A 27,354-nucleotide genomic window follows, 5' to 3' on the forward strand; every position below is an offset into this window, starting at 1 on the left:
CTTCCGCCCTTGCTCAAGGAAGGGGCCTCATCTCCCAAAGACGAAACCTGTTGATTCAGGACTCACTTTGGGAGGCAAGAAAGATTTGACCCAGTTTTGCTTCATTCAAAGTGATGGGGAAATGGATACCTTTTTTTTGAAGGCTGCTGTTTTTTAGCTTGTTTCTAGGCTTACATGATATTAGCCTTACTAGTGATAAAATTATACACTGCTTTCAAGGCAAAATGACGATAAGGAACGTTCTTTCAAAAGCAGCTAAACACACGAATTGCTAAAATGTTAAATTACTTCCAAATTGCAGCATATCCGGCACTTTCTGAGCGCCTCATTAAGAATAATTGCACTGTGCTTTCTGCAGGATTTAGTATCAGAAATGTTATACAGCTGGAGTGGTTTTTTCTTTGTTTTTGTTTTCTAATCATTCTTTCGCACAACGTGAGAGTTTCCCTGAGCTTTCCTTGCGCTGAAGGGTTGCCAGTTTGCCCCTTCCATATATTTTTACTATACTGGCCTGCTGTGATGCTATTGCAGAGCAGAGCGCAGACGTTTAGGTGCCCAGGGGATGAAACGTGGCCGAGTTCAGGGACCAGAAGCTTCTCACCCAGCTGCAGAGCCAGGCACAGCAGGAGAGGGGCAAGTTTTGCTAATGGGTCTAAGTGAGTAGATGTATTTATAAGTCTGGTTTTTTTCTCCCTCATTTTTCTCCCGACTATCAATTTTTGAGTGGATTTTGTCTCTGTGCTGCTGAACTTGGAAATTAAGCTCTATGTGCATTAGGTCCAGAATTCGGCCGGACCTGAAAATGATCTGTGCTTTACATCTTTATTACATATCATTGTTATTAGTGCATTAGCTGCAAGGACCAGGCGGGTAGGTGTAGCACACTGCTTGCTTTCCATCTGAGATCAATATATGAGGGTGCTCTTAAGCCACAAGCAAACCCATAGAAGATTCTTGTTGCTGAAACATGAAATATTGAGTATTTTGCATATGAATCCTGTGGTCACTGCAATCAGAGGAAATTTTTGTATTGTAGCCTGAAGTTGCCTTTGCTTTCTTTGCTCTTTCCCGCTGGCCGGGCAGTGATTTACTACAGCTGGAGGGCCAAGTATTTTCTAATGGACATAGAGGATGAGGATGGCTCAGATGGGTATGAGGTTGGAGGGAAGGCCACTCCACTCACTGCTACGAGATTCCTTAGACACTACCAGCCCTGCAATTTAAAATATTATAGGTGGTAGTAACAGTCCTGTTCGTTCTTCTTCCCCAGCCCCGCGTGGCTTCGGCGTGCCAGCGTTTGAGATGTCCCTGAGGAGTGAGCGGCGGGTGGATACGTCGACGCTCAAGAGGATCGCTGCAGACATGAGCGCTATAATCGAGAGCCTGGACACGAGGGAGCTCCACTTCGACGGTGAGGAGGTGGATGCGGAGGTGCTGAGTGACCCGAAAGCTGCCGGTGAGTTAATGACTTGACGTCTTCACCATGGAGAAGTCCTTTCCCTGGTTGTCCGGGACGTGGACACTCCTGGGAATGTGGGATTGGGCCTTCACAGCAGCTTTTTAGCATGTACAGGCCCTGCAGCACTGAGCCCCGACTGTTAAAATCCCAACATGGTGCTGTTGACAGAATAACTTCGCTGGCTTCCAAGGAGACTCAGTTACTAAGCAGTCTAAGATGATCAGCAGCGCAGTATCTATGGATTTTCCCACTTAGGAAATATTTACGTTATGACCTTCAGTTCTGACTTATTGCTGGCAACTTCAAAGCCCTTTTTTTGTTTGTTTCTCATTTTCCCCCCTAAATTGCACAGTATTTCTACTGCATGTATTTTTTAGGGTTTTTTAATAGGCCATGAAAATGAGCTGCCATCACTTCTCTCCTATTTCCTCTACTGTGTAAGAGCAGAGTGGGCAGGCCTGGCTGCACAGGAGGGACGTCGGGCTCCCAGATGTGCCGCTGTGCCCAGGCAGGACTGGGACACTGGTGCTCCAAAAGTCCCAACAGGCTAGAGAGGAGGAAGGCTTAAACCCCTTGGCCTCATGACAGCTCAATTCCTTTCTTCTGCTTTTTTGCATGACTGTGCTTCAACACTAAGTTTTCACCTCCGTGTTGAGGACATGGCAGGGATAACTAACCTGGAGCGTGATGTTAAACTGTGAAACCGCAGTGATTTCTGCCCAGCCACTGATCCTGCTTTAGGCCCAGGAGACTTTATTCTTCGTGCTTGAACTCTTCAAGTCAAATCACTTCTTTAAGCTCCCTTATGGAGGTTTAAATAAAACCTGGTGTAGTAAAAATAAACACACAATGCTCTAAAGTATTCCACTGGCTTCTGGCTTTTATGTCTTTGCTGATCGTTTAAAACACCGTTAAGCTAACGGGGATTTTATGATCTTTTTTTTTTTTAGTGAGCATTCCATTCTCTGCAATTTATCACACACGTGGATTCAGAGAGCCAGATATACAGACGTATCTCAAGGGCTGCCCTATCAGAGTGCGTGTGCTGGAAGTTGAACGTTTTACTTCAACAAGAAAGGTCAGAATCTACACTCAAAGAAATAGAATTTGATGTCCCTAGAACTATATTAAAGTGGGCTAAAAAAACAGCTATGGGCTAAAATAAAGTTATAGGCTAATTTTGTGTGTATCTGTTCAGGAGGTCAGGAAGAAGGAGTCTCAGAAAAGCGCTCAGAATGTTTCCTGTCCTTTTAAAAGTCTAATAAAACAGAGAAGAATAAAGAAATTGTAAGAAGTTCCATAAGTAAAATACAGTGAGGAATCTGTAGATGATCTACTGCTAGAAAACCGCTGGTTTCACAGCTGGAATGCTTGTGTTACTCTCTTGTGCAGGTACCAAGTCCAAATGTTTACACTATTGAGTTAACACATGGAGAATTCACATGGCAAGTGAAAAGGAAGTTCAAGCACTTTCAGGAATTTCACAGGGAGCTGCTGAGGTACAAGGCGTTTATGCGGATCCCAATTCCAACACGGAGGTGAGCGTGCAGCCCTGCAGCTGGCAGCATTCTGGAAAGATGCAATTTTCTTTTTTTTCTTTATATTTGTTTTCCCTTATTCCATCCATATTGATTTAGTGCCAGTGATCCTACTCACTTCTACGTAAGTAGGAAGCGAATGGAGGAAAAGAGTTTATTGCAGTCTCTATAGAGTTAACAGCCATAATCCAAATTACAGAATCACTCTGCTGACTCAGGGCCCCTGGCTCACCAGCTTTGAGCAGAAGTTCCCTTAAATCAGGGAGGAGTTATGCTGTTGCTAATGGAAACTGGTGGCATAACATGGCTTTCTGCCAGGATGGGCCAGATGTGGGAGACACAGACGTCTGTGCTGTGCAGCAGGCCCTTGATGTCCTGGGGCAGTCTGAGCTGTTTGGGAAGAGGACAGACGTGGAAAGAGGCCTGGGACTCCACCACCACTCTTGCTGGGTGGATACAGGACACGGGGAAAGGTAAAATTATAAAGGGTTAAGGACTAGTGGAGAATAATGTTCTAAGAAGAGGGTTTAGATTCTGTTTCCTTAAAAGGGTGAAAGCAGATCTGTATCCTGTGGGTTGTATTTTTGTTTGTAAGCTGGTTAGAAGACTAATTTCTGAATGCTTTCTGCCCACTTATCTCTTGGTTTTTAGGAGTTTAGATGGAGTAAATAAAAGCGTCAAGCAAGAAGAGTTACATGTCAAGGAACATACTGGCTCTCGGTGATTATAAATTGGCTTTTTGTTCTGTTTTTTTCTCCCAGTCACACAGTAAGAAGACAATCTATCAAAAGGGGAGAACAACGGCAGATGCCAAGCCTGCCGCCTACCTCGGAGAGCACGGTCCGAGAGGAGCACTTCTCCAGCAGGAGGGTAAGCATCCCTCCAGGGCTGTCCAGGTCCTCACTTAATTACCATTATATTATTTTGCTTGACAAATAAACTCTGCAAAACCCAACTCTGAGGTCAGGCTCTCCTGCATGCAAGGAGGACACGCTCACAGGGTCAGTATGGGCAAAGACTCCCTCTGCAGTAGAGGAAAGCAAAGATGCACAGAGGGCAGTTTCTCTGCTCCGACCTGCTCCAGTTTAAACACAGAAGTTACAGCTCACAGAGTCAGGTTGCATGGTGGAGGCAGCGCAGTGGCCATCAAAATCTGAGAGATTTCAGTCCTGTCCTCCTCTGAAAGAGGAGATGACAATCAGGCTTTTAATTATGATATGGGTAATTCTAGATGAGGCCCATGTGCTGTATGAAATTGTATCACGTGTTAACAGATGCATCCTTGTATGAAGAGTGTAGCTTCTTCCTTGCAGCTTTACTATTTGCAAAATGGTTCTGTAAAAAGATGTTCTTTTATCCTGTGCTTGCCATTTCCAGAAAAGGACGTCCCTGTTGTTAACTCCCTTTATGATCTTCATTCTGTGAAATTGCAAGTCCTGAAAGGTTGTGTCTCCTAGTTGTACAGTGCAGGATAATCTGTCCTTCTGAGCAATGCTTGGCTATTGTGCAAGAGTTTCAGGAGAGAGATGATTATTTAAAATAGGAGAAAAAAAGAGCTAGCTAGATCCTTTTCTTTTTGGTTTCCTTTTTCTTACTCTCTTCCCCCCAAAACATACACTGTCTTTATCCATGGGGCTATATATCACTGCTTCCCACCCGAATGCAGTATTGTCATGCTAACACTCAGACAGAAAAGTCCTGATTTCATTCATTTTACTTTTTGCCTCATTTCCTCGGACACCCAATTTACTTTTGGGACAGAAGCAGCTTCTCTTTGCCACTGCTGTGGGTTAAATCACGTGTTTTCTCTCCGGAGCTGAGCCTGCAACCATCCTGTTCCCCAGATGCAAAGAGTTTATTCTCTTCTTTGCCCAGCTCCCGTGAGGATAGGGAGGAATCTCTTTCCTGTGACAGTTTCTTTTCTTCCCTGCTGCAAATAGGGGGGCAGGTCTTCCAGTGCCCATTTTCTGTGGCTTTAGGACAGGGGAGAGCAGTAGCTGCACTCTCCATGTCACCCCGGGGTTTGCCATTCTGCTTTAACAGACTCTCACTTGTGTCTGTGTTTTCTCACAGAGGTGATTTGTGTGGGCCAGAAACAGCAGGGCCTGATTTTATATTTAAAGTCACTCTGAAGGTTGGACTCAGTCAATAGCCTTCTAAAATTACAATGCAAAGCAACAGGTCAGCTGATGCAACAGATTACAAACTCAAATCTGTGAACAGTAAACAATGTATAATCCAGCCATTTCTGCCACTGAGTAATAATCTTCAGTAAGAACATAATAATATGTTTATCCTTTCAAGCTGAAAAGTGTTTCTGATCTCTTGATAACCTTTTAATGCTAGACAGTTAATTTTTTTTCTTCAAAATTCTGCATCCTAGCTCAAGTTCTGCATGTTTTAATTATAGAAACAGCTGGAAGACTACTTGACAAACATCTTGAAAATGCCAATGTACAGAAACTACCATGGAACGGTAAGTACAAATTAGAATGGCTTAAGTAGCGGAAGAATATTCTCTTTTGTTACAATGTTGAACTGGTGACAAGTCAGTTGAAGTCTTGCAGCTTTTTCTCTAACATATCAGAAATGTTTCAGACATTTTGCAGATATTTTGCAGGCTCAACTGGTTTCTCTGGTGGGGATGTAATATCATTTAAAGTTAAAGGAACAGTGACTGGCTCAGACTTGAACCATTTGAAAGTCACTATTACAATACTGTGATAATCTGCAAAAAGTGGTTCCATCAAAAGAGCTGGTTGAACATATAATGTTCAGTTCTGAGTAGTGTTTAAGATTATAAACTGATGTTTTAAGTACTTGAATAATAAGAGTCCAGACCATACAGGCGACCTTTCCTTCATTTTGGGATTTGTGTGTGATCCTGGGGTGGATCCAATTTCAATGGATGTGACTCATGTTGAATTTCTATGGATGATACCCACTTACTTCTGGGTGTATTTTATCATTTCCAAACAGCAAAGATAATTGATTATTCTCCCGAATGCATGGTTTTATTTGAAGTGATGTCAGATACATCTTTTGGCCTTTTCTAAGCAAAAATATTTGTTTTGAAAGCCATCCTTAAATATTTCTTCAATATCCCTCACCTATCAACTGAAGCTGTAACATCTCCCTTGGGACGGTAATTCATTTCCCATTTTGTTGACTGCTTAATGACTGTACTACTCATCTTCTTGTATTATCAGTAAAACCTGATGCATTTGGGTAGCTGCAGAACTGAAGTGAAACTTCTGAATCAAATGTGATAATTGGGAGCACTTAGTTTGAAAACAATTGAGAAATCCAGACTAAGCTTCGGATATCTAAAGTAGCCAGTTCTTATTTATTTATTTGTTTGCTTGTTTACTAGAAATTCTGTTCTTCAAGTCTCAGGCAAGATTTCTGTTGTGCAGACACGTTGGACTGCTTTTTGCTGGTAGTTACTCTCTAATTCTGTGTGTACTCTTGTTTTAAAGCTCAATGTGTTGAACATTGTTAGTTATATGAGATAATCTCCTCACCCAGTATTGGCCAATGTGCTTTGTGCTGCAAAGAAAAAGCCTTCAGACTCAGACTGAGAGGAACTGTTTTTCTTACAGAGTGGTTCTTTGGGGGATTGGCTACAAAGCAGCTCTTCTAACTTTAAGTACAGTCCAGTCAAGAGTAGTGTTAATCTGCATGAGGAAAATAATCATCTTTTGTTCTCAAGGCAGGACAGAAGTAACTTGGCACTTTGGATCAGTGGCAAAGCAAGGCTCAGTTTACCATGTAGATGCATCTTGTCACTCTTGGGCAGCGTTGCTTTTTCAGATATTTCTGGCAGTTTCTACTAGAAAAAATAAAATACTGTTGATCTTTTGATTGGGTTGTGGTTGGAAGCAATCTGTGGCCATTGGGAAGGAGGAGGCGAGGAGCAAACCTGCGTTCCCTGCGCGCTGGCTCCGGAGCAGCTGTGGGCCCCTTGCCCTCAATCGCCTTCTGTCCCCGGCCCTGGAGCCAGATGTCACTTTGCACATAAATTCTGCATTTATCCCTTGTCTTGGCGTTGGCTGCAGTGAAGCAGCTAGTGAGAACTTTGCTGCTAATGCCAGCTGTGCTGCCAAGAGTAGCAGGTCCCACAGCTGATGCTAAAAGAAAGTGCAGGGAGCAAGATATTTTCTCTCTGAGAGACAGGGCAGCAGGGAGGTAACCACATTCTCCAACTATGGACTAAAATACTGAACTGCAGATTTCTGGTGTTTTCCTTGGGACAATGTTTGTCCTCCTTAGCTCAAAATGAGCATGTTGCTGTTCTTGTGGTGAGAAGTCTGCTGCCCGGGTGCTGGCAAATGCTTTAGTTGTTTTAATCTTGAAGCATAATCTGACTCCTGCCTGCCCCTCTCATGAAATCTGTGCACCAAGGTTTTGGTTAAACCCTAAATTCTTTGGGAATTTGGACATGGACACAAGCAGAATTACAATGGCCAGATGACCCCCGTTACGTATATAACTGTGTGTCCTTCAGGGACATTTTAAAGCTGACTCACACAGTTAATTCTTTTGTATTTGTGGTTAATTAATTTTTTTGTCAGTAGGAGATCATGAAATTATGTACCATCTCTTCATGGACATGACACTCTGGAATTTAGGCTGGGAGTGTTTTGCAAACCTGGAATCCTTGGTGGGTTAAGAATCACTTAAGGACTGTGTAGCTTTTGAGAGATTATTCATATGGCCTGTCTAGATGACTCTCCTGCAGTCTGTGAAAATGGGCTGTACTTGAGCATCATCATTCAGAGATGGAACAGGTGTCCTCTGTTTTGGCTATTTAGCTGTGAATGGTAAAATTTACTACCTTCTGTTCGTGTTTCCCTTAATTTGTCCTCATCATTGCAACATATTCTTTCACATGGAGTTCACAAAACAGGATTATAGATGTGTTATATTTTGTCATCGGAACCTAGACTTTAGAACCTTTCTTTCTTTTCTTTTTTTTCCCTTCCTTTTTGGCTATGTGAATTGTGATTAAATCTCACGTCTTCTAGTCCAAGCCTTTTTTACAGTAATTTTGTGCTAACGTATTCAAGACAATTACCATCCAAATGAATGTTGTGGAATCTAAATGTGTTAATTGTCCACACTTACTCTGGGAATTGGAAATTGGGGGAATGTAGTCCAAATACGTAAGGAGATTGTTCTCATGGCCTCGTGCTCATGGGCTGTATTCCGTGCAGATGAATTGTGCCGTAGCAGCAGTTTGTGTGTGAGCAGCAGTAGCTGAAAGATGCTTAAACCAAGTCAAAAACAGCTTCTGGCTGAAGCGCAGGATGTGTAAGTTTATGAAATTTTCTGTGAGCTTTATGAAATGAACCCAAAAGCCTCATCTGGAGTAAAAGCAGTGTAAGAACAACGGGGACACGAACGTGTGGCTGCTGCTTTGCCTGTGATGCTGCAGCTGGGCCTGCAGACCGTTGCAGAGACCCCCTCCCAGCCCCTCCGTGTTTTTGGTTATTGGATTTGGACTTTATCCTGCTGAATATCTCTTAAATTTGGGATCAGGATAGCCGCTTCTATCTGTAAGGAAGAGCTGGCAACTTGTCACTGAACACTATCCTGAACAGTGCTGCAGTTTTATTTTATTTTGTTCCTGACACAGCTGCCATTCAAGTGCTTGTTTAGGTGTTTTTTTATGTTATTGTTTTTGTTTGCTTTTTAACTGCTGAGTTCAAAGTAAGAAGTGAAGCAATAAATAAAGCATTGTGGAGCTGCTGTTTTTTTCCCCTGAAATGCAGCTGCTTTGTGAGAGTTTTGCTTAAATAAATCATGCATGCCTTGCATTGCTGACAGAATGTGATGGCTTAAAATTGCAGCTCATCCACCTTGCAGCTGGTTCTCCACCTCTCCTAGCTTATCTTTCTTCAGCTGATCATTCGTGTCTATTTTTTTTTATTGCTACAACAATGTCATTGAAACTGCATTCTCTAGCCCCGTATCTCATCCTCAAAATATTCAGCTGCAGCTCACTTTGAAACCAGAGTGGGATGTCCTCTCAGCAGGGAGGCAGCTGGGCAGCACAGGAATTCAGATGTGAAAGAGATGAAAGTGCATCACCATTCTCCATTCCTCTGTCTTTTTTTGTGTGTGTGTGTGAATTATAAGCACCTCAGATGACAGACAGCATAGCGGTATAAATAGCAGTAATAATAATAATAAATGACTTAATCAGATACTTTCCAATGCACTGAGGGATTTTCCTCGTAACCGATAGAATCTTTTTGCAAACCAAACCCCAAACGTGCTCACTGCTCTGCATATGAATAGTCTCCTTGGAGTACGTGTGGCCGTTTGCACGAGTGAAGAGAAACACACAAGTAAGATTTCGTTTTCTTTTGCAGTCGAGCCACAGAAGCACATGACAGGGGAGGTGGGGACAGCCCAGGAGCGTGGCCACCGCCGAGGCCCTGCACACCATGGAGCCTGGAGTGACGGGTTTAATTGGCTCCTCTCAGTCACCCCAATAAATAGGATGTGTGTTGGATAGTGTCCCTGGTGCCACAGTCACCGTTTTAAAGACTCATTTGCTGAAGGAAAGGTTACTGCACCAGCAGACAATTTTTCATTTTTTTCTGTTATTTTTTCATGCAGTAGTAGCTCTGTTTCTGTGAGCAATTCTCTCCCTCTCTTCCTGGATTTTCTTCTCCTCCTTCACAGCCAGTTATTTCACTGCATGTGGTGCTCCACAAATTGCCGCCCTGTTTCTGTTGACAGCAAATGTTTTCAAGGAAAAACCCTGTTTGTGTGCAGTGTTTTGTTTGTGTCCAGCATGAGAGGTAGGTCCAGTGTTGTGAGTTTTCTCTGATGGTGGATGCCAGGGAGATCCGAATCCGAGCGTCATCCTCAGAAACAGATGACACGTTCGTCAGGCAGGACTGCTGCTTTTCCAGAACATACAGTGAGAAACAGTGATATCAAGACAGTTAGTAAAAGGAAGGAAATAATTTGTTCTAGCCACTTTCTGAAAACACACTGAAATTGCCAAAGAATGAGGGCATAAATTCGTTTCTACTAAGTAGAGGTTACTCTGTATCCTTGAGCTACTTGCAGGAGAACAACAGATTCTTTGTTCTTCCCTGTGACCTTATTGATGTGGTGAGGGTTTGGGTAGGTCCCAGAAGGTGCAGAGCCTGAGGAGAAAGAAGGATCTTTCCCTCTCTCCCACCCTGTGGAAGCAGAGGGAGAACAATATGCCTGGAGAAGACCTGAGCCTCTCAGGGTAACTGCAGAGTAGGCTTCTGTCCTGGAGTTGCCTACATTTTTTGTTATTTTTAGTATTTGAAGCCTCTCTGAGGCTGTTTTTTCCACCTATGTAATTGCTGTGCAAGACTGGAGTTTGCCAAAGATAGTTTTGAGTCTGGTTTGTCAGGAAGCAGGTGAGAGCAGCCGCTTGGGAAGAAAGGCCTTGCCTGGGACAGAAGACGGTGCTGGGATCGAAGCTCCTGTGGGCTCGGGCAGGTAGGGACAGAGGCCGGGGGGCCTGTGCTCTGCCTATTGCCTGTCCCGCTCAGTTACTGTCACCAAGGTGGATCCAGTCCTGGACTTCGGTCCTGGCAACCTCGCCTGGCAAACGGCTTATTTAGACTGTTCCCTTTAGCTTTCTTACCTTGATCAGCACGGAAGAGGAGTCCCTGCACTCGCCCTGCCCTCTCTTGAGCATCTCTCTGCACTTTGGCCCTTTTACGTGATGAAAAGTTAAAGGGGCAGTTGCGTGAGCACGGGCAGCCCTTAGCCCGTGAGGGAGGCCGCTCTCCCTGCAGCTCCGGGACGTGCAGCCGGGGCCGTTCTCCCTGCCAGCAGGGCCCTGGCTAACGAGCAGCCGAGCGTGGGGAATGTCCAGCAGAGCGTGGGGAATGTCCCGCCGTGCCAAGGAGGGCTGGCCGGGCCAAGCCGCCCGGCATCCTATCTTTGGATTCCGATGGCATCATCACTCAGTCACTCGCATTGCTCATCTCTAGATTCCTCCATAATCTAAGCTGATAAGTGAAACTGTAAGGTCTGGTTAATTGAATTTGAGACGTATTGGTTAAACCTTCATACTGTAGGCAGTTTCCTCAAGCTGTGCCTGTGCAGTGGCTCCAGCCCTTGCTCACCTCGTGTGCCTGATGCAGACTGCAGCGGCCACGAGGCGCTCACGCCGTGTTGGCCCCATGTTGGCACATGTTGGGACTTGCAGGGATTTCTTGGTTCAGCGTGGCACGTGGGGGCTGCATTGCAGGAGCACCTCCATGCAGAGAGTGTCTGTGGTGGCCCTCGGGGACAAGATGCGGTGCTGCAGGGCTCACCATGGAGGGACAGGGGCAGCCGTGGTGGCCGGTCGTTTGGACATGGTGGGAAGCTGGGAATCATCACATGCTGGCTTGGCGGTATGGGAGGTGTCTGCCTTTAACAAGCAGTTAGCAATTTCACCAGGCTTCCAGCTGCACGTGAGGTTCACTAATGCAGGAGAGGGCAGATTCAGCCAGCTAAGTGCCTGTAGGTCACTAAGCAGTGTCAATTCTGATTCCTGTTTTGAGCCAGTGACCCCGAGAAGGAAGATACGAGTGGGTCCTTGTTGCTGTTTAATCTTGGTTGTGCTGGTTCTCTGAAATGCCAGAGCGCATAAAAAATACTTTTCTTGCTCTTGTTACAGAGGCTTAAACTTTGCTGGATAACTTCAGTGAGACTTCTGTGCAGGTTCTGTCTTGTGACATGCCACTTCCACGGAGCAAAGTGTTTTGTGGGTTTCTAACTATGAAGGATGGGGGAAATCCTTATGCCTTTTATTTTTTTCCCTCCAGATGGAGTTCATTGGCGTAAGTCAGCTCTCCTTCATCCATGACCTAGGACCAAAGGGCATGTAAGTTTTGATTTGATTCCTTCTCCGTTTATGCAGAATGTGGTTTTATAAACAAATATTGTCCAAACCGAGAATTTTCCGTTCTTACTGGCAGTTGACTAGATTGTCATCTACGTGCCAAAATATATTGATGTTCAGGTAGAAATGCTACAACTTTGGGAATTAATCATGACCATCAAAGGCAGAGGAGCTTTCCCAAAACCACGTTCACCCTGGAGTTACTCCCTGGCTGGTCCCAGCGGTGCTGCAGTGGGAATCAGGGGACATGTGATTTTGTCAGAGTTTTCTTCGAGGTGCCCTGGGGTTACAGTCGGTGCTAAGGCAAGGCTGTAGCGCAGGGTGGCTCAGGATGATTTCAGTGCACCGACTACAGAGGTGTGGAGACCCTTCCCTTCTGCCCAGCCTCTCCGTGTTTTGCAGCAGAGCTGGCTGCAGCGGTGCTCGCAGCACGGGCTCGTCCGTGACCCCTCTCTGAGAGGCTCCTTCCTTGTTTGCCTACTAGATACTGCTCCAAAGTGTCCAGCCCCACCAGACGCGCTGCCAGGCTCTGCCTTCCCCAGCTGAATTGCAAGCAGAGCTTTTCTCTTAAATGCTCTGTGGCTGACAGCGGTGGTAAAATCGCGGTTTTGCTGGTGTGTTGGGTTTCGCTGTAGAACTGCTCAAAGGTTACATTGAGACGGGGTATTTCCTGGGAGAAGGAAGAGGGAAAAAGCTGGAGGTATAGGAGAAAGGGGCTGTAGTTGTGCAGGATGGAGTCTGTGAGTTGAGCTCATCACCCAGGCCAAGGGCTTCTCCCCTTCCCCTCGCACAGCCGGTCTCTCAGCAATGACGGGGTTGTTGTATAGCTGTGCTACATAGCAGTGCCCATGTATGGTTTTAAAAAAACATGCCAACTTTGACTTTGGAGAGCCTTCCTTTCAACCTTGGTGGGGTCTGTGGTCTGGCAACCAGCCCCACAGCGGGGTGGCTGCTGAGGCCCAGCTGGAGGCCAGTGCCCTGGAGGGCAGGGGAGGCCAAGGCCGGGGGCGCTGCTCGGGGCGCTCGCTCTGATGGGGAAGCGGCCTCAGGGTGGCAGAGGGGACCCATTGGCAGAGCCTGGAGGGATCCAGTGAGCGAGCACAGATCTGGGCATGCCCTGGCCCCGGGGAGCCCAGCGCAGGCAGCAGCCGCAGCGTCCCGCGAGCCCTTTCCCCCCATCTTTACCAGATTCCTGCTTGTTTCAGAGAAGGTTTGATCATGAAACGCTCCGGGGGGCACCGAATACCTGGCCTGAACTGCTGCGGCCAAGGAAGGATGTGCTATCGATGGTCCAAAAGGTACTGCTGCGGGCTGGGGAGAGGGGCGGGGGGTTTGTGCTCCCCAGACACATGTATAAAGATCCACATTTATCGTTTTCTCCCAAAGACATCTGCAAGTAAAATTCTTTCTCTGTTACAAAAAGCTACAGGCCTTCAGGTGAAAAGAGACCACAGATTAATCCCCTGCTGTGTAGATGCTGGGTTTTTTCTTTTGCATTAGGATTCATAGCAGAACCAGGCACATTGTTCCCGGGGAGACATGGGACTTACAGCCAGAGGCTGGCAGAAAGCGAAATAATCACCTGATTTGTTTGCAGCTTTCTGTGCTGTCCGTATGCCAAAGGAATCTGCACCTTTGGGAGGGGAAGAGGAGAATTTTCTAGCCATATTTCAGCTTAGTTTTCTGAGCTTGCCTTCCTTGATTTGCAATGAGAAAATCAATTAATTGAAACATAGCTGGGTGGCTTCAAAGCTCCATTAAATCAGACGTGAGCCACAGCAGTAAGGAGCTCTGCTTGGTGCAGTTAACCTTGAATTAAATATGTCGCCTCATTCTGTTGCCACGTGTCTCAAACGCCGCTGTTTTTATGGAAGTTACGCCGCTGTTTTTATGGAAGTTACGCCGCTGTTTTTATGGAAGTTTTCGCAGCCTCCTCCTCCTTGTGTCCCTTCCCGTTGCAGGCTGATGCAGCTCAGCCCTCGTGTCCTGCAGCAGCGGAGCCGATGGCTCCAGCCTGGCCTGGCCGCCGCTGGAGCGCGGCCGCTGCCAAGTGGGAGCGCCGGGATGCGGCGGGCGGGGGCTGCCGGAGTCAGGGCGGCCTCCCCGGCGAGCAAGGACGTTTCCACCCAAAGCAAAGAGTTTCCTCTGCCAAAGCTAAAGATTGTGTTGGGACCACTGCATTTTGCTGCGTTTGTGTGGAAAATCCCTTGGGCTTTTCCACAAATGCCTCCTCTGGCAGCAAAGCTGATAACCTGGGGTACATTTAGCTCTATCCCGGGGCTGCAGTGTAAGGGGGAGCTGTGGGGGAACATGCATTTGCATCGAATCTTCCTCTCTTAAAAGCATGGAAGAATTTTCCGTGCACTACCAAACCTGGTATCTGTTACCTTTCAAAGGTCTAGGCATTTTGCTGACTGCTTTTCATTATCTTTGCATTTTATTTTGTTCCAACTTCCAAACTGATAACTGTATGGTAGAGAATCCGACTGATTCTCGTGGTGTTAGACGAGCTCCTCGTTCTCTCTGTGAAAGGATTCTGCACTTTATTTCTCCATGCTGCTAGTTATTGGGCAGATCTTTCCTATTCAACATGCAAATAGCACATATTTGCCTTTTAGTAATAATCTCTTTGTCTGAGAGAGCTTCCCAAGTCAGTAACCACCATGCAATTCCAGCATTGTGGAACCATGATGGGCTCCATGTGGGTAGCTTAACTTTATTTTAAAAATCGCTGCTTTCCTGTAAAATGTTACACTATTTATGTGAAGAGACATTTTGTTGTTTTTATCCCCACCATTTCTAAATACATTTTTACAGAGGTCTTCTGGAGCGATTACACAGAGATAAAGATTAGACTCGGAAGACCAAGTCCAATTTTTTTCCTCCTTTACAGAACTTTGCCTGTTTCTCTTGGTGTTAACTCTTCATCGTGCTGTGCAGAGACGGAGCCTTTTGGAGGACACTCACATGTTCTGCTCTGTGTTGGATCTGGTTTCCCTCATTCCATTTTTGTCCTCTGAAGGAGAAATCTCTGGAGTGAGATTCTCGCTTAGCAATGTGTGCAGAGTGAATAACACAAGAGGGCACTGAATCCCCAACCACAGCCTGCAGGGACCAGTAGAATATGTGCACCAATAAGTAAAAAGGGACAATAATATTGCTAAGAGAAGATTCTTGAAGTTCTGAAGGATTTCAGGCAAAGGCTAATTTTATATTTTTTACAAATAATCTGACATATTTCTGAAACTATACAACTTCAGAGCTTATGCTGAGCAAGAGGAGAAAAAACAATAACAAGAAAGTAGTGTTTATAGGGGGAGCATATCTGCGTGTAACTTGCTAAGTCAGGACGTTGTTGGTTTTGGAATCGCTTTTCCAAACGTGGTGGGGACACTGTAAGACCGAGGTGCAGGCTCTTGGCTTTGCACACACGTCCTTGCAGGCTGCAGCCCTCCTCAGCCTGCCCTCTCCTTAGACCAGTCCCTTGTTTGTCCCTTTGCACCAAAACCTGCCCTGGCCCCGCGCGCGGAGCCGAGTCCTTCAGCCGCCGGTGCCAAGTGCTTCGTGGTCCCGTGGTTTTTGGTGTCATTACGGAGCACCAGGCTGGCCTTGAGTGCCCCGCAGGGCCCTGGTTCAGCGGGAGCAATTTTCCACACCCCGGGTTCACCTCACTTATTCCAGAGACTGTGTGTGTGCTCAGCACGGAGAAGCAGAGCAGGGAATGTTTGGAAACGGGGAGATTTGGGACTGAAAGATCAGGCAGGTCAGGTGGAGGGGGAGCAGTTTGGCTCCGGAGGAGAGACGCTGCTGGCATTGCTCAGAAGGGGCCCTGAAAGGAAAGAGAAATAACGGGGTTCTGGAGATAAATGAGAAGCTGGGTCGGTTATAAAAGGTACAAGAATTAATACATTTCTGCAGCCTTTTCCTTTGTGAGTCCCAGAGCATGCACAAGAATTAGGCCGAGGTCCCAGGGCAGAGGCCAGTGTGGGACTGAGGGTCAGGTCACCTCAGCTACACACAAGAGGGAGAAAAATTGGAGAGGCCATTCCCAGGGAAAATGAATTTTCCCCAGGGTTGCCTTAAGGCTGTGGTATCCGTGTAAAACCTGCCGGTCATCTCCTGTCACACGTTTCTAACAGGATGCTGTTGCTTGGCAATAACAGCTTTCCAAAGTAGCTCGTTCATATGTTCTGATTGGACTAAGTGATCCCAGCTTCTTAATTAACGCTGGCAATATCAGGTGGGCCCCACGTTGCCGCTAGGTATCGCTTACAACCCAAATAATGATGTGGGTTGAAGGAATCCTTGTTGCACCTCGCCTGTTACCCACCCCCTGGCTCCTGAGTGAAGCTGTGGACAGGATCCGTCACATTTTTCCATTGGATTCCAGAGCCTATACTTGTCAAGGCTTCCATAAGAGGTCGTCATGCAAGTCATTTCAGAGAGCTGTTATTGAATTTAGGCTTATCATCATTCAAATGTGCTGAATAGTCACGTGTGTGTTTCTGTTTCTCGTAGATAATCAGATGTAGCTTGTTTTTATACTGCAGTAAATTCATCATTCACCTCAGTGATCTTGTTTCTTTGCTTCTTTTCTATATAATAGGCCTAAATGTTGCTCTTTATACCATACTCCAAACAGTCATTTTCCGTTGTAGCTAAACACTTTCTTTCCCTCATACAGATGCTGGTAGTAAATGATTTGCTGTTCTTTCAAAGGGTGAACTTTTCACTTTTGTTTTGAAGAACAGCCTGAATGAAGCAGTTGTGCCTTCGTCTCCCCTTGCAGGTGGCTGGTAGTGAAAGAATCCTTCCTGCTGTACATGAAGCCAGACACTGGGGCCATTGCCTTCGTCTTGCTGGTAGATAAAGAATTCAACATAAAGATAGGCCAGAAAGAAACGGAAACGAAATATGGGTTGCAGATCGACAATCTCTCTAGGTAAGAAATACAGATTTGTAGACCCTTTTTTTATATTTCATTTCTTTAAAAAAGAAATAAATTGCTTATTTCCAGGAAGTGTTAATAAGGTGCTCCTGTCTGAGCAAGTGAGAGAATGCAGTTGAGTTTCAGCAGGATTCAGCACCTGTCCATGCCCTGAGGTGGAGGAGAGTCCCAGCTGGAGGGTCCCCCTGTCCCTGTGCTGTCACTGAAGCATTTCTGTAGTCAGTTGTGGACGTTTGGAGTTGGGGCTGCTGCAGGTTCATCCAGGCAGTTGTTCCTGAGGAGCGGGAGGCAGGTGCCTGTTCAGTTCACTTTGTTTTTGCAGCAATTACTTACCGTAATTTTTTAGCCTCTGTTCTTTTCTGCTACAAGCAGGAATGTATTGCTCAAAGTCACAACCGGAGAATTGCACAAAAAATGTGCTAGTTGGGATAAAAACATACTTTTCATGGTAAAACCACGTTTTTTTTAAATACAGCATTAGCTGTGTCCTTTTCTTACACTTAGGATGATTCTGTTAATTTGATTGGAATCTATTTTATACTTGGCAGGCTGCAGGGTTATATGGCAGTCACTCAGAGTGGCCAAGTGTTGATATATTCTTTTGGAAATAACAAAGCACAGTCTCTTGCTCCTCCTTAACTTTTGCTTAAATAAAACATGAGTGATGCAGGTGTGCTTTTCTACATATGCAGACAGCAAGAATTAAATTGATGTGCCCCAGCAGTCTTCCTCATGCATCATTTGTTTTACAGGTCGCTGATTTTGAAGTGTAACAGCTACAGGCATGCCCAGTGGTGGAGACAGGGAATAGACGAGTTCATTCGGAAAAATGGCAAGAACTTCCTAACGGAGCACAGATTTGGGTCCTACGCAGCCGTGCAAGAGAACACCCTGGCAAAGTGGTAAGACGGGGAGTACTGGAGCAAGAGTGCTGCAGTCTTTCCTGGTTTTGCTCACCTGTGACCAACAGCCTAGTCACATCCTTCACATTTTAAAATCCAAGATACGTCCAGCAAGCAGCATTTGCAAGGCTGATTTTCATTCTGTAATGCAGTATTGCCCTTTCGGGCACCACAGATGTGTTCAGATGCAAATGTCACTCGTGGCTGAGCAGCAGCATCAGATTCTGGCCTTGCAGGCTGGCTTCGCAATGCAAGAGAATCAGCAGATGCAAATTTAGGCATAGTCTAAAGTTACCTTGGCTTTATGCAAGTGACCCTGCCTTGTGTAGTGCCAGCAGGTTGCACTATGCCGTTCCCAGGAGCACCTCAAGAAATGAATTCTGTTGGGATGAAACATGAGCAATACTGGTGCTGTTATTGCAGCTTCTGTCCCGCAGCCTTCCACGGCTCAGGAAGTTTCCATAACTCAAAGCTAACACTCTGGCACTGTCCTCTTCTGAGAGCCAGAAGCAACTCCGCCGTTAAGCGAAGCCCCATGGAGTATTTTGTGGGGTGGTCGGAATTCCAAGGGGCCCTTAATAATCCCTTGGTGTGCTGCTCCATTAGGATACTGATGGCAGTATCCTAATGATGAAATCCTCCCTGTATGTTGTCCAGATTCCTGAAATTAGGTTTGTTTTTCCTTTTGAGAAGAGAATGTAAACAGCATTAAGGTAGAACCCTGTCCGCCTGCAACTCTGAACTTTCTGTTTTGATTAAGGGCAAGGAAAAATAAGTCCGTGCACTTTGTTTGCTTTTACAGGTATGTAAACGCTAAGTGGTACTTCGAAGATGTTGCAAATGCCATGGAAGCAGCTAAAGAAGAAATTTTCATCACAGACTGGTGGTTCGTACTTACTTATTTGGGTTTTGCCCAGCCGCCTCAGGACATTCCCAACAATTCTTTAGTGTTCAAAGGCCTGACAGTATGGAAACTAGCCGTGCGGCCGGATGGTTTGGCAGCACACCCAAACATCTCGCTGTGTTGTATTCAAAGGCCTTTTCAGGAGGCTTGGCAGCAAAAGCACATGCTTGAAATCAACAGCTTGGTTGTCCCTTTCCAAGGAAAGGGCTGAAAATTGCGTGAAGGCACCATCTGAATTGAAAATGTTATGGCTTGCATTGCTTCATCAGGAGTGTAAATCATTGTAAACCCAAGGGACAAGAATGTCTTTTAGTGTGTAAGGGAACACGGACACTCATATATGCGACCTGTACAGTGCACTTCCCACTTTATTCTTCACCATCTCGGGAAGCCTTGTGCCACCAAGGAGAGCCTCCGGGGCTCGGGGGTGGATGTAGTTTTGCTCTGCTCTCAAACAAGCCAGACAATGAGAGAGGGAATTTTGTAATCACTTTCCCAAGCTATGTGGCTGCTCAAGGACCTGCCTCTGCCCTGTTCTTAACTAGTTATTTAGTATGTTTATGCATTAGCATGGTGATTCCTGATAGAGGCAGGAAAAATATGCTCTTGCGGTCCCTGGGATACAGTTACGTGGCCAAATGTGGTGGTTTCTCCTTTGTGCTGCCATTGCAAAGATCATCAGAGGCCACCCAGGACCTTAGAGGAAAAGAGCAGACTCTAGAGCCAGCTCTTGGACTTCCTCTTTAGCCTTGAGCAAGTCTCTGCACTTCCCTGTCTCCACCTATAAAATGAACCTCTTAGGGCTCTTCTGCTTCCTGAAAGCCTTGGGAGGGTCAACTCTTAGGGTCTTAGGTAGGAATTAGTTTGGAAAACTAAATGGGATGTTATCCCTCGCTGAGGGAAACATGTTCCTAAAGTGACCACAGATAAACCCAGTGTTCCTGGAGCCCTGTGGGTAACATCAGGTAGGAATACAAGAGCATCACACGTCAGATGCATTGCCTCTTCCTTCCCTCAGCGTTTTATTGAGACAGCAATCAGTTCTTAGCATACCTTGGGATTGTAAAACTTATCTGAAATATGGAGCTTAAGATAAAAATGCTGCTGTCAGAGGCTTTTTTTTTTTGGATGTAGCAGTATGCTTTAATCAAGCACAACTTTTCTGTGCTCTGTATAAAAGTGAAGGGATGAAATTCTGTGACCTTGCTCTGCAGGAGCAACTCTGCAGAGACAAGATTGCCTAATCGTTCCTTGTAATCCTTAAAGCTATGAATCAATAGAATGTCATGTTGTGAGAGCATGTTGTTTTGTCTTGAGGCAGGAAGGAAAATTCAGCACAAATCTGTGTTATTCATTTAGCTTAAGTAGCAAGAGTACTGAAATCCCAGTTACTTTTTTTTTGAAATCTGTTTATTTGTTTCAAATACACCTTGGAATTTTCTTTCTTTGCTGGAGAGTCCAAGTTTTCCCATTTCTACTAGTAATTTGGTCTCATGGGTTGCTGAATACTAAAGTGAATGTGCTGGACACATCACCTGTTCTCTGTGATGTTCCATGATTAAAAACAAAGCACCTGATTTTGTAGCGGATTGTCTCATTTTAGGACACTAGACTTCACATCCACTTGCATGAACTGCCTTTCTCTCCTTTCTGCATTGATTATTTAGGCTGATGCTTTGTTTGCAAACTAAGTGTACCGTGTTTTTCCACCCCTTTGTATTTGTAGGCTGAGCCCAGAAATCTTCATGAAACGACCTGTGGTAGAAGGAAATCACTGGAGGCTGGATTGCATCCTCAAGCGAAAGGCAGTAAGTTAGCTGCAGCTTCAACCTTTGCTCTGCAGTAAGCCCTGTGCGTGCCCCCTTGTAGAGAATCATATATGGACTGGAGTGTTTGCACTGTTTATTTTCATAGAAATGAGAGTTAAAGATATCACAGAGCAAGCCTTGTTTCCCTGGACTTTGAGGCTATGTGTCTTGATTTGGCTTTGGAAGAGTTCAGAGGCAGAGTGCTAGATCCTCTGATAGCTTTTTCCATCCCCTGGGTTTGGGTGCTTTCAGCCTTGCGTTGTGGCTGCTCGAGCTGCAAGAGCCGTTGCCATCTGGCCCTTTCCTTGTGGCACACAGAATGCAGAGCTACTAAAGGCACTAAGCACTCGTGGTGGGTCTCGGTAGATGGTTTGTACGTTGCTGTGTTGTGGAGATATTGTGTGTCACTGCCATGCACCTGTGCTCCTGCTCTCTGAGCTGGAGCTATAAAAGATACCATCAGTCTTCCATAAAGAAGAAAGGGGGGAAAGGGCTTCTGGCAGAACATGTTGCTTGATTAGGAGGAACAGCCTTTTGAAAAGGTGGAAAGTCAGTGAATAAACGCATATGGCATCACGTTCCTCTGCTGTGGAATCTGGTGTGGAACTTGTAAACAACGCAGTGATAAATGTGACTTGGACTTAGACTCCTGTTTCCACTCATATGTTATCTGAGTTAATAAATTCTTGTGTACAGCAAGCAAATGCTTATATAAACTGGGATTCTTGATAAGGCTTTTTTTCCCTCTATTGTAATTTCTCCTTCTCTGCCATTCTTCCTGAACTAACAAGTTCAGATCTGCTGTTGTCCTGTGTCTTTCCTAGTGCTCCCTGTAGGAACTCCCTTGTGAAGCTCTATGCTGTTGTGCATTCTCCTTTTTTTCCTGCAGTGATCTGATATATAACTCCCTTTAGTTCTGGCTTTCAAGAAACAGCACCAGTGATCCTGCTGAATGGTTGACTTGTTTGGTTTTGGTTGATTTTTACATTTACATCTTCTCAGAAAACAGTTTATTCTATGCTTTCAAATAACCAGTCTGCATCCAGACTGGTTTCCAGCATGTTTTAAGGACATGAATGAGTCAGACCGAAAAGATGTTGCGTTTGGGCTGTATTTCAGTTCTAATCCAACCACTCAAAACGCGGATGTTAGGACAGTTAGTCTGCCCCACACGAGCAGTGACTCAGTCAGGGAAGCACGGCCAGGTGGAGCACGGGGATCACTGTTGTGGGAGAGGGGCAGGAGGCTGGGCAGCAAAATAAATAAAACCAGTCATCTTGACAGTTGTCAACGACTCCGCATGCCTAGAAAAAAGGTTTTTTTAATTTCCTTTTTTTCCTTTTTTTTTCTATATTTGTGAGTGTCTGAATTTGTTGAATTGAAAATAGTCTTGTTTTCTGGCAAATGAATCGTGTCCATAGGGCATGCTCACTGGAAGAATTTGGCTTTCTTTGTTGTGTTGACACAGATTTTCCTGTGGCTACAAATATTTTTGTGAGAGTGAGTAATGTTGCCAGGTGAGTTCATGGAAACACTTCCCTCCTCCCTCATTTGTGGTATTTCCTTGGTTCAGCAGGGCCTTCCTGGTGTTCAGGCAGGAGTACAGCTGTCCTCTGTGCGTGTTTGGGCCTTCCTTGTGTGGCCTCCTTGCAGCAGTGCACTCAAGAGCAGACTGTCACCATAGTTTGGAGACTCTCTAAGCTCTCAACAGCAGCTTTGTAGGAACAGAGGTTTCCAGTCCTGTGGAAAGGTCAGGCCCTTAGCTGAAGCTGACATACTCCATGGGAAGCTCTACTGATTCATGGCAGAGGAAGCTGCCCCAGTGCCTGAGCAACCTCAGTAGGGAAACACTTAGCAGTTTTGCCCGTGCTTTAACATAACTGTCTCCTTAGAAACCCTCCTGTAGATACCATTAAAATAACATAAAGCACCATCGTGTCAGTGTTGCACATTCTGTTCTAGGAAGTCGCTTCAGCTAAAATAACTTTTTTACAGTAAAACCTTGTTTGCTGGCATCAGCTCAGCTGTGTCTCCTTTGGGAGAAGGAAGACAGGATGCTTCACAGGTGACATTGTCCTGCAGGTGCGTCTAGCTGTAGGTGAAACTTGCACACTGTAAGATCCGGTTGCTGGAACTAGTAGAATGTAAACAGGAATGGTCTCAGTAATCACAGCCTGCATTTTTGCCCACAAGAACAACATGCATCCTGCCCCTTAGCTTTTTATTGCTTTTAAAGTGCATTATGTCCATTCAAATATCTGCATAACGTGTTTCTTTTAATTTCTAACAGCAACAAGGAGTGAGAATTTTTGTGATGCTGTATAAAGAGGTGGAGCTTGCCCTAGGAATCAACAGTGAATATAGCAAACGGACACTCATGCATCTCCATCCAAACATTAAGGTAACTGTGCACTGCAAGTACAAATGACACTTGCATTCATTTGCTCTTGATATTTAGCAAGGAATGTCATGGTCTGAACTGGAAGTCGGCTGTTGTCACTATTGCAGTGGGAATAGTCTTTAAAGATTCACTCATACAGTGCTCACCAGCACTGTAAGCCACTTCATTTCTTTTGGTTATAAACTGAACATAAGTGTGTTTAGTTTAGACTTGCCAAACCACCTATTCATCTGATTCACAAGAACCTTATTTCATGTGACAGATTAATGGAGTTGCATTAAATGGAAAATTACAGTTTGAGAATGTTGCTTCATATCAGCATTTCTGTTCATACATAAATGAAGAGAGTCAACACTGGATGTTTACATTCCCATCATAAACGAAGAGTGTTCTGCTCTCTGTGTTGTTACCAGCTGCTCTGCCACAGAGCAGAAAATGAATTGCGGGGCATAAACCGATAGATTATTATACTGTCTCTTGAAATTAGAGACATATAAATCTTCATGAGATATATATTACACGAGGGAGATTAACAAACTGCTAAAAGAAATAATAAATTTATTATCACCTGATTAGTTGTCCCTGTGAAGGGAAGCATTTGTGCACTAACATTTTCACAGCATGACTGCACAGTGTTTGTGGAAGCTGTGTGATTTACTTGGCGAGTAGCCAGGTGAAACGTTATTTTTTTTTGCAGCAAGTTGGTCTAGCGGTTCTTATCTAGAAATAAGCTGTAGGCTGTACATCTACAGGTGAGATTCCTTGACTGTGACCCTTTAATGAATGCTGCTGTAATTGGCTTTGGTCACATCTGTAGCTGTTGCTGGCCAGGAATATCTGCATCGCTGGGGAGCACCTGCTGTGTCTGGGCTGCAGAGGAGTCGTGTTGCTTCAGTAACAATAGCAGTGAGACCATTTGTGTGGGTGCATCTTAGAAAAGAGCCTGTGTTGTCGCTGTCATCTTGAGCAGCCACAGAAAAGTTCAGCAGCTTCCAGGCTGAAGGTTTAAACTCATCAAGGAGGTCTGCCCCACAGCTGAGCCAGGCAGTGGTTCTCTCCCCAGGTGATGAGACACCCAGACCACGTGTCCTCCTCCGTGTACCTCTGGGCCCACCACGAGAAGCTCGTCATCGTGGACCAGTCCGTCGCGTTCGTCGGCGGCATCGACCTGGCCTACGGCCGGTGGGACGACGACGAGCATCGCCTCACGGACGTGGGCAGCGTCAAGCGCACGGCAAAGTCGGCATCGACAATCAACTTGGCGGTGAGTGGCCTTGCTCCAGCTGCTGCCCCGCTGAGGCGCACGCTCCGCGAGCGAAGGCGCCGCGGGCTCGCGGTGTCGGCGGGGAGGAACCACCCGTGCCAGTTTTTGACCCCAGCCTTGAGGCTAGGAGCTTTAAAGAGGAGTAGTAATGGGAAGAGGAAAATATCTGTCAACTGAGTGACTCTTTGGGGCTAGATCCTGAAAAGGTGAGCCTCTGCGAAAGGGAGAGGCACCTGGGTTTCCTCCAGAGCTTGGAGTAGTCGTTACCGTTTGCAGCTTTTTAATATTTTTTGTTTATTTATTTTTTATATTTATTATTGCAGTTCTTAATATTTTTTATCTTAATTTTTATCTTAATATTTTTTTTTAGCTATAGGTGCATAGGAAGCACTTATGGAGTGCTCCAGACTGCTGGATACTCAGGTCCCAAGCAGGTGCCTTGTTTGTTGGCTGAGCTGTTCTAATAACCTGTAGGCAATTTAAAGCGGTCTGAATATATGGGGATTTTGAGAGGAGTCATAATCCAGAGTAAATTTATAGCTGATTTATTGAAGAATATACCGTTAGTATTAATGGGCATTTCTGTTAAGTGCATCCTTGGTACAGGTTCCCTCCCAAAAGCATTCATAATTCCTACTAAAGCTGTGTGAGTCGTGTCTTTGTCATGGAGCAAACTTTGGCTCCTGGTGCTTCTGAGCACTGATATGAATGATCACTGTAATTAAAGGAGACCTTGTCCATACATCGTCATCAGCAGTGTCCTGTGTCCTGTGTTTTTTAAGTCTGCAGCCGAGTCATTTGAACATATCGCCCTGGAGCCTCCAGCTCCGTCCCCAGAAAACCATCTGCTCCACAAAAATGCCGAAGATGCCTCAGACGTTTCCAAAATGAAAGGGGTAGGAAAGTCTAAAAAGTTTTCAAGATTCAGCATTTACAAGCATCTCCAGAAACACGGCATGCACCACGCTGACAGCGTCAGCAGCATAGACAGCGAGTCAAGTAAGTACCGTTTTCAGCTTGGCTTCACCTAAACGATGTATATGAAGGGTGTGCGGAGGTGGGTGGGTGGGTGTACGTGCACATTCACATAATATCTAGGGTAATGTGTTCTTTGTAAAGAAAATAACTTGATGCAATCCTTAACTATCAGAATAATAACTGTGTTTAGTCAATATGTAAATTTGTGTCACTGCCAAACATGCAAGAAAAGTTTTAAGTGGATTTGAGTTTACTTAATTAGCAATTGTCGTGAGCCATCAGGTGATGTGACGTAGCCTGCGTGATGTGTAATATTTTTGTTGTTGGAGAATTTTTGTACCTTCAATGGAGAATTGAATCTTTCATATTTCAACTTGTGTTTAATATAACAAGTGAAACAACTTTGTAATGTGATTATCCTCCATCATGCATTAGTGTTACCTAGGTATAATTCACTCTGCTTAAGCAGAAATATTCCTGATTTACCCACTTCCTAGGTGGAAAGACTATTCAACAGCTGATCATTTGAATGCAGCTTTTAATTCCACACATTGAAACCAGCTTCAAAGCTGGGATCAAAAGGGTCAGCTTGAAGTTCGTTCCAGCGTGGACTTTTTACTGTGACATCTATTTCTGAGGCCTTCCATGCCTGAGGCTGTAAACTGCCTCAGCAGTCTTTATTCCCCATCCAGACAGGCTGCACGGTGAGAGTTATTCCTTTGGCAGGAGGAAGCCTCGCAGGAGCACAGTTTGCCCAGTTTGTTTGCTTATAGTTCAGGACATATTGAGGTAGCAAAAGCATCACTTTGGCTGTTCAGGTAAAACACAACTGGGTGAGTCTGGTGGTCACTGGTAGTGTCAGCAAACTGGCATCTCATTTGAATTCCTGTCATACAAGTTGTTTCTAGACAGGAGCAGTAACCAGTGTGGTAGAAGTCGATGTGTGTTTTTGCTGTAAATGGAGCATCTTGACTTTCTGCAGGTTATTGTAACCCCAATAGAAGTCAACCGAATATAATCCAGAGTTTAAAACCCCATCTGAAAATGTTTCATCACCACAATGAATCCAAACAGGGGCTCACTGAGCCTCGGGAGGGTAAGTGGAGGAAGGCAGAGCTGCAGACCCCTCTAGGCTTCAGCTTTCATTGTTTTACACTCTAGTCTTGGTGAGAGTTAGGTTGGGTTCCAGGGTCAACCTTCTCCTGTTTGTGTCATGCTCTCAACAGCCTTATCACCCCATCTCAAGACATTCTTCCAGAAACACCTTCTTCAGCATAAGTAAAAAAAAAAAAAAAAAAAAAAAAAAAAAAAACAGATTTACAATAACGAAAGTAGGTACAGTTGAGAAATTAACTTTAGTACATGGTTATTTCAGCAGTACTGGATTATTTACTGTGATGGAAGGGACTTATCCCTGGAATTGGGAACATAATGCGTCAAGCTTGCTTTAAAATATCTAATGCAGAAGACAGAAGGAACAGCCAAATGCCAACTGCCAGACTCATATTTAGATGCAGATTTGGGCCTCCCTTTTGGCCCTTATTGCAGTTAATGAAAGCATACTTGATTGAAAAAGGAGTTGGATGCTTGTGAACATTGAGCTGTTCTCATCTCTGGACTGATGCTGGAAGGTGTTGAGAATACCCAGCTATGCGTGGATGGTTGGTAGGTTATAGGGATATCTTTGATTTGGGGTACGGAGTGAGGAGTAGTTCTTCCACATCTTTGTCTTTTTAACATCTTCCTCTGAGATGCCAATTCTAAAATAAGCATTGCAAAATATTAGGGTGTAACAAGAGGAAGGTGCATTTGCTGCCCACGGAAATGGAGCAGTGTCCCCACTGTGGTCACCTGGTGACACCAGTGTGCAGCCCCCGGGACGTGGAGGGTGCTGCGGCTCAGAGCTACAGCCCGTACGTTCTCATTGGCACATGCAGGGTCAGTGATTCCCCAGCTCCACCTGGACTCTCACTAGAAACTGAAGCTTTCGAAGGCGGCTGTGGGGCAGACCTGCTGCATGGCGTGTGGGGCATGGCTTGGCTCCTGGGGGTGTTACAACAGCGCTGGCAGGGCTGGCTTCCTGTAAGCTATTCTAACAACTGCACTGTTGCTGTGCTGTGTTGACTACTAAAAAATTTTTAGCACTGTAAGTTTGGAATTCAGGATCTGTTTGTTTAACTGTAAAACTCAAAAAAAGACATTGTTGTTTGAGGGGAAAAAGATTAAAAAAAAAAAAAAAAGGTAGGTATGTCATATTCC

The 27,354-nt window shown here is 45.1% G+C and overlaps 1 protein-coding gene across 2 annotated transcripts in view; it reads left to right on the forward strand.

Moving 5' to 3' along the window:
• PLD1 (phospholipase D1) overlaps positions 1 to 27,354 on the forward strand; it is a 56,938-nt gene that overhangs the window by 12,434 nt on the left and 17,150 nt on the right. The window contains exons 2-16 of one of the 2 annotated variants that reach the window (XM_088523917.1): positions 1,271 to 1,456; positions 2,410 to 2,537; positions 2,852 to 2,997; positions 3,759 to 3,867; positions 5,408 to 5,473; positions 11,814 to 11,872; positions 13,096 to 13,188; positions 16,680 to 16,832; positions 17,591 to 17,740; positions 18,543 to 18,626; positions 20,371 to 20,452; positions 22,743 to 22,853; positions 23,917 to 24,117; positions 24,900 to 25,116; positions 26,078 to 26,191. In XM_088523917.1, coding sequence (XP_088380043.1) covers positions 1,303 to 1,456; positions 2,410 to 2,537; positions 2,852 to 2,997; positions 3,759 to 3,867; positions 5,408 to 5,473; positions 11,814 to 11,872; positions 13,096 to 13,188; positions 16,680 to 16,832; positions 17,591 to 17,740; positions 18,543 to 18,626; positions 20,371 to 20,452; positions 22,743 to 22,853; positions 23,917 to 24,117; positions 24,900 to 25,116; positions 26,078 to 26,191 — 1,867 coding nt within the window. In that variant the 5' untranslated portion in view covers positions 1,271 to 1,302. The remainder of the gene's footprint in view (positions 1 to 1,270; positions 1,457 to 2,409; positions 2,538 to 2,851; positions 2,998 to 3,758; positions 3,868 to 5,407; positions 5,474 to 11,813; positions 11,873 to 13,095; positions 13,189 to 16,679; positions 16,833 to 17,590; positions 17,741 to 18,542; positions 18,627 to 20,370; positions 20,453 to 22,742; positions 22,854 to 23,916; positions 24,118 to 24,899; positions 25,117 to 26,077; positions 26,192 to 27,354) is intronic. The other variant, XM_010215260.2, reaches the window with a different exon arrangement.

The sequence above is a fragment of the Tinamus guttatus genome, unplaced genomic scaffold, assembly GCF_059628265.1.
Source record: "Tinamus guttatus ecotype Peru unplaced genomic scaffold, ASM5962826v1 Tinamus_guttatus_pri_ptg000198l, whole genome shotgun sequence".
In the NCBI taxonomy this organism is placed as follows: domain Eukaryota; kingdom Metazoa; phylum Chordata; class Aves; order Tinamiformes; family Tinamidae; genus Tinamus; species Tinamus guttatus.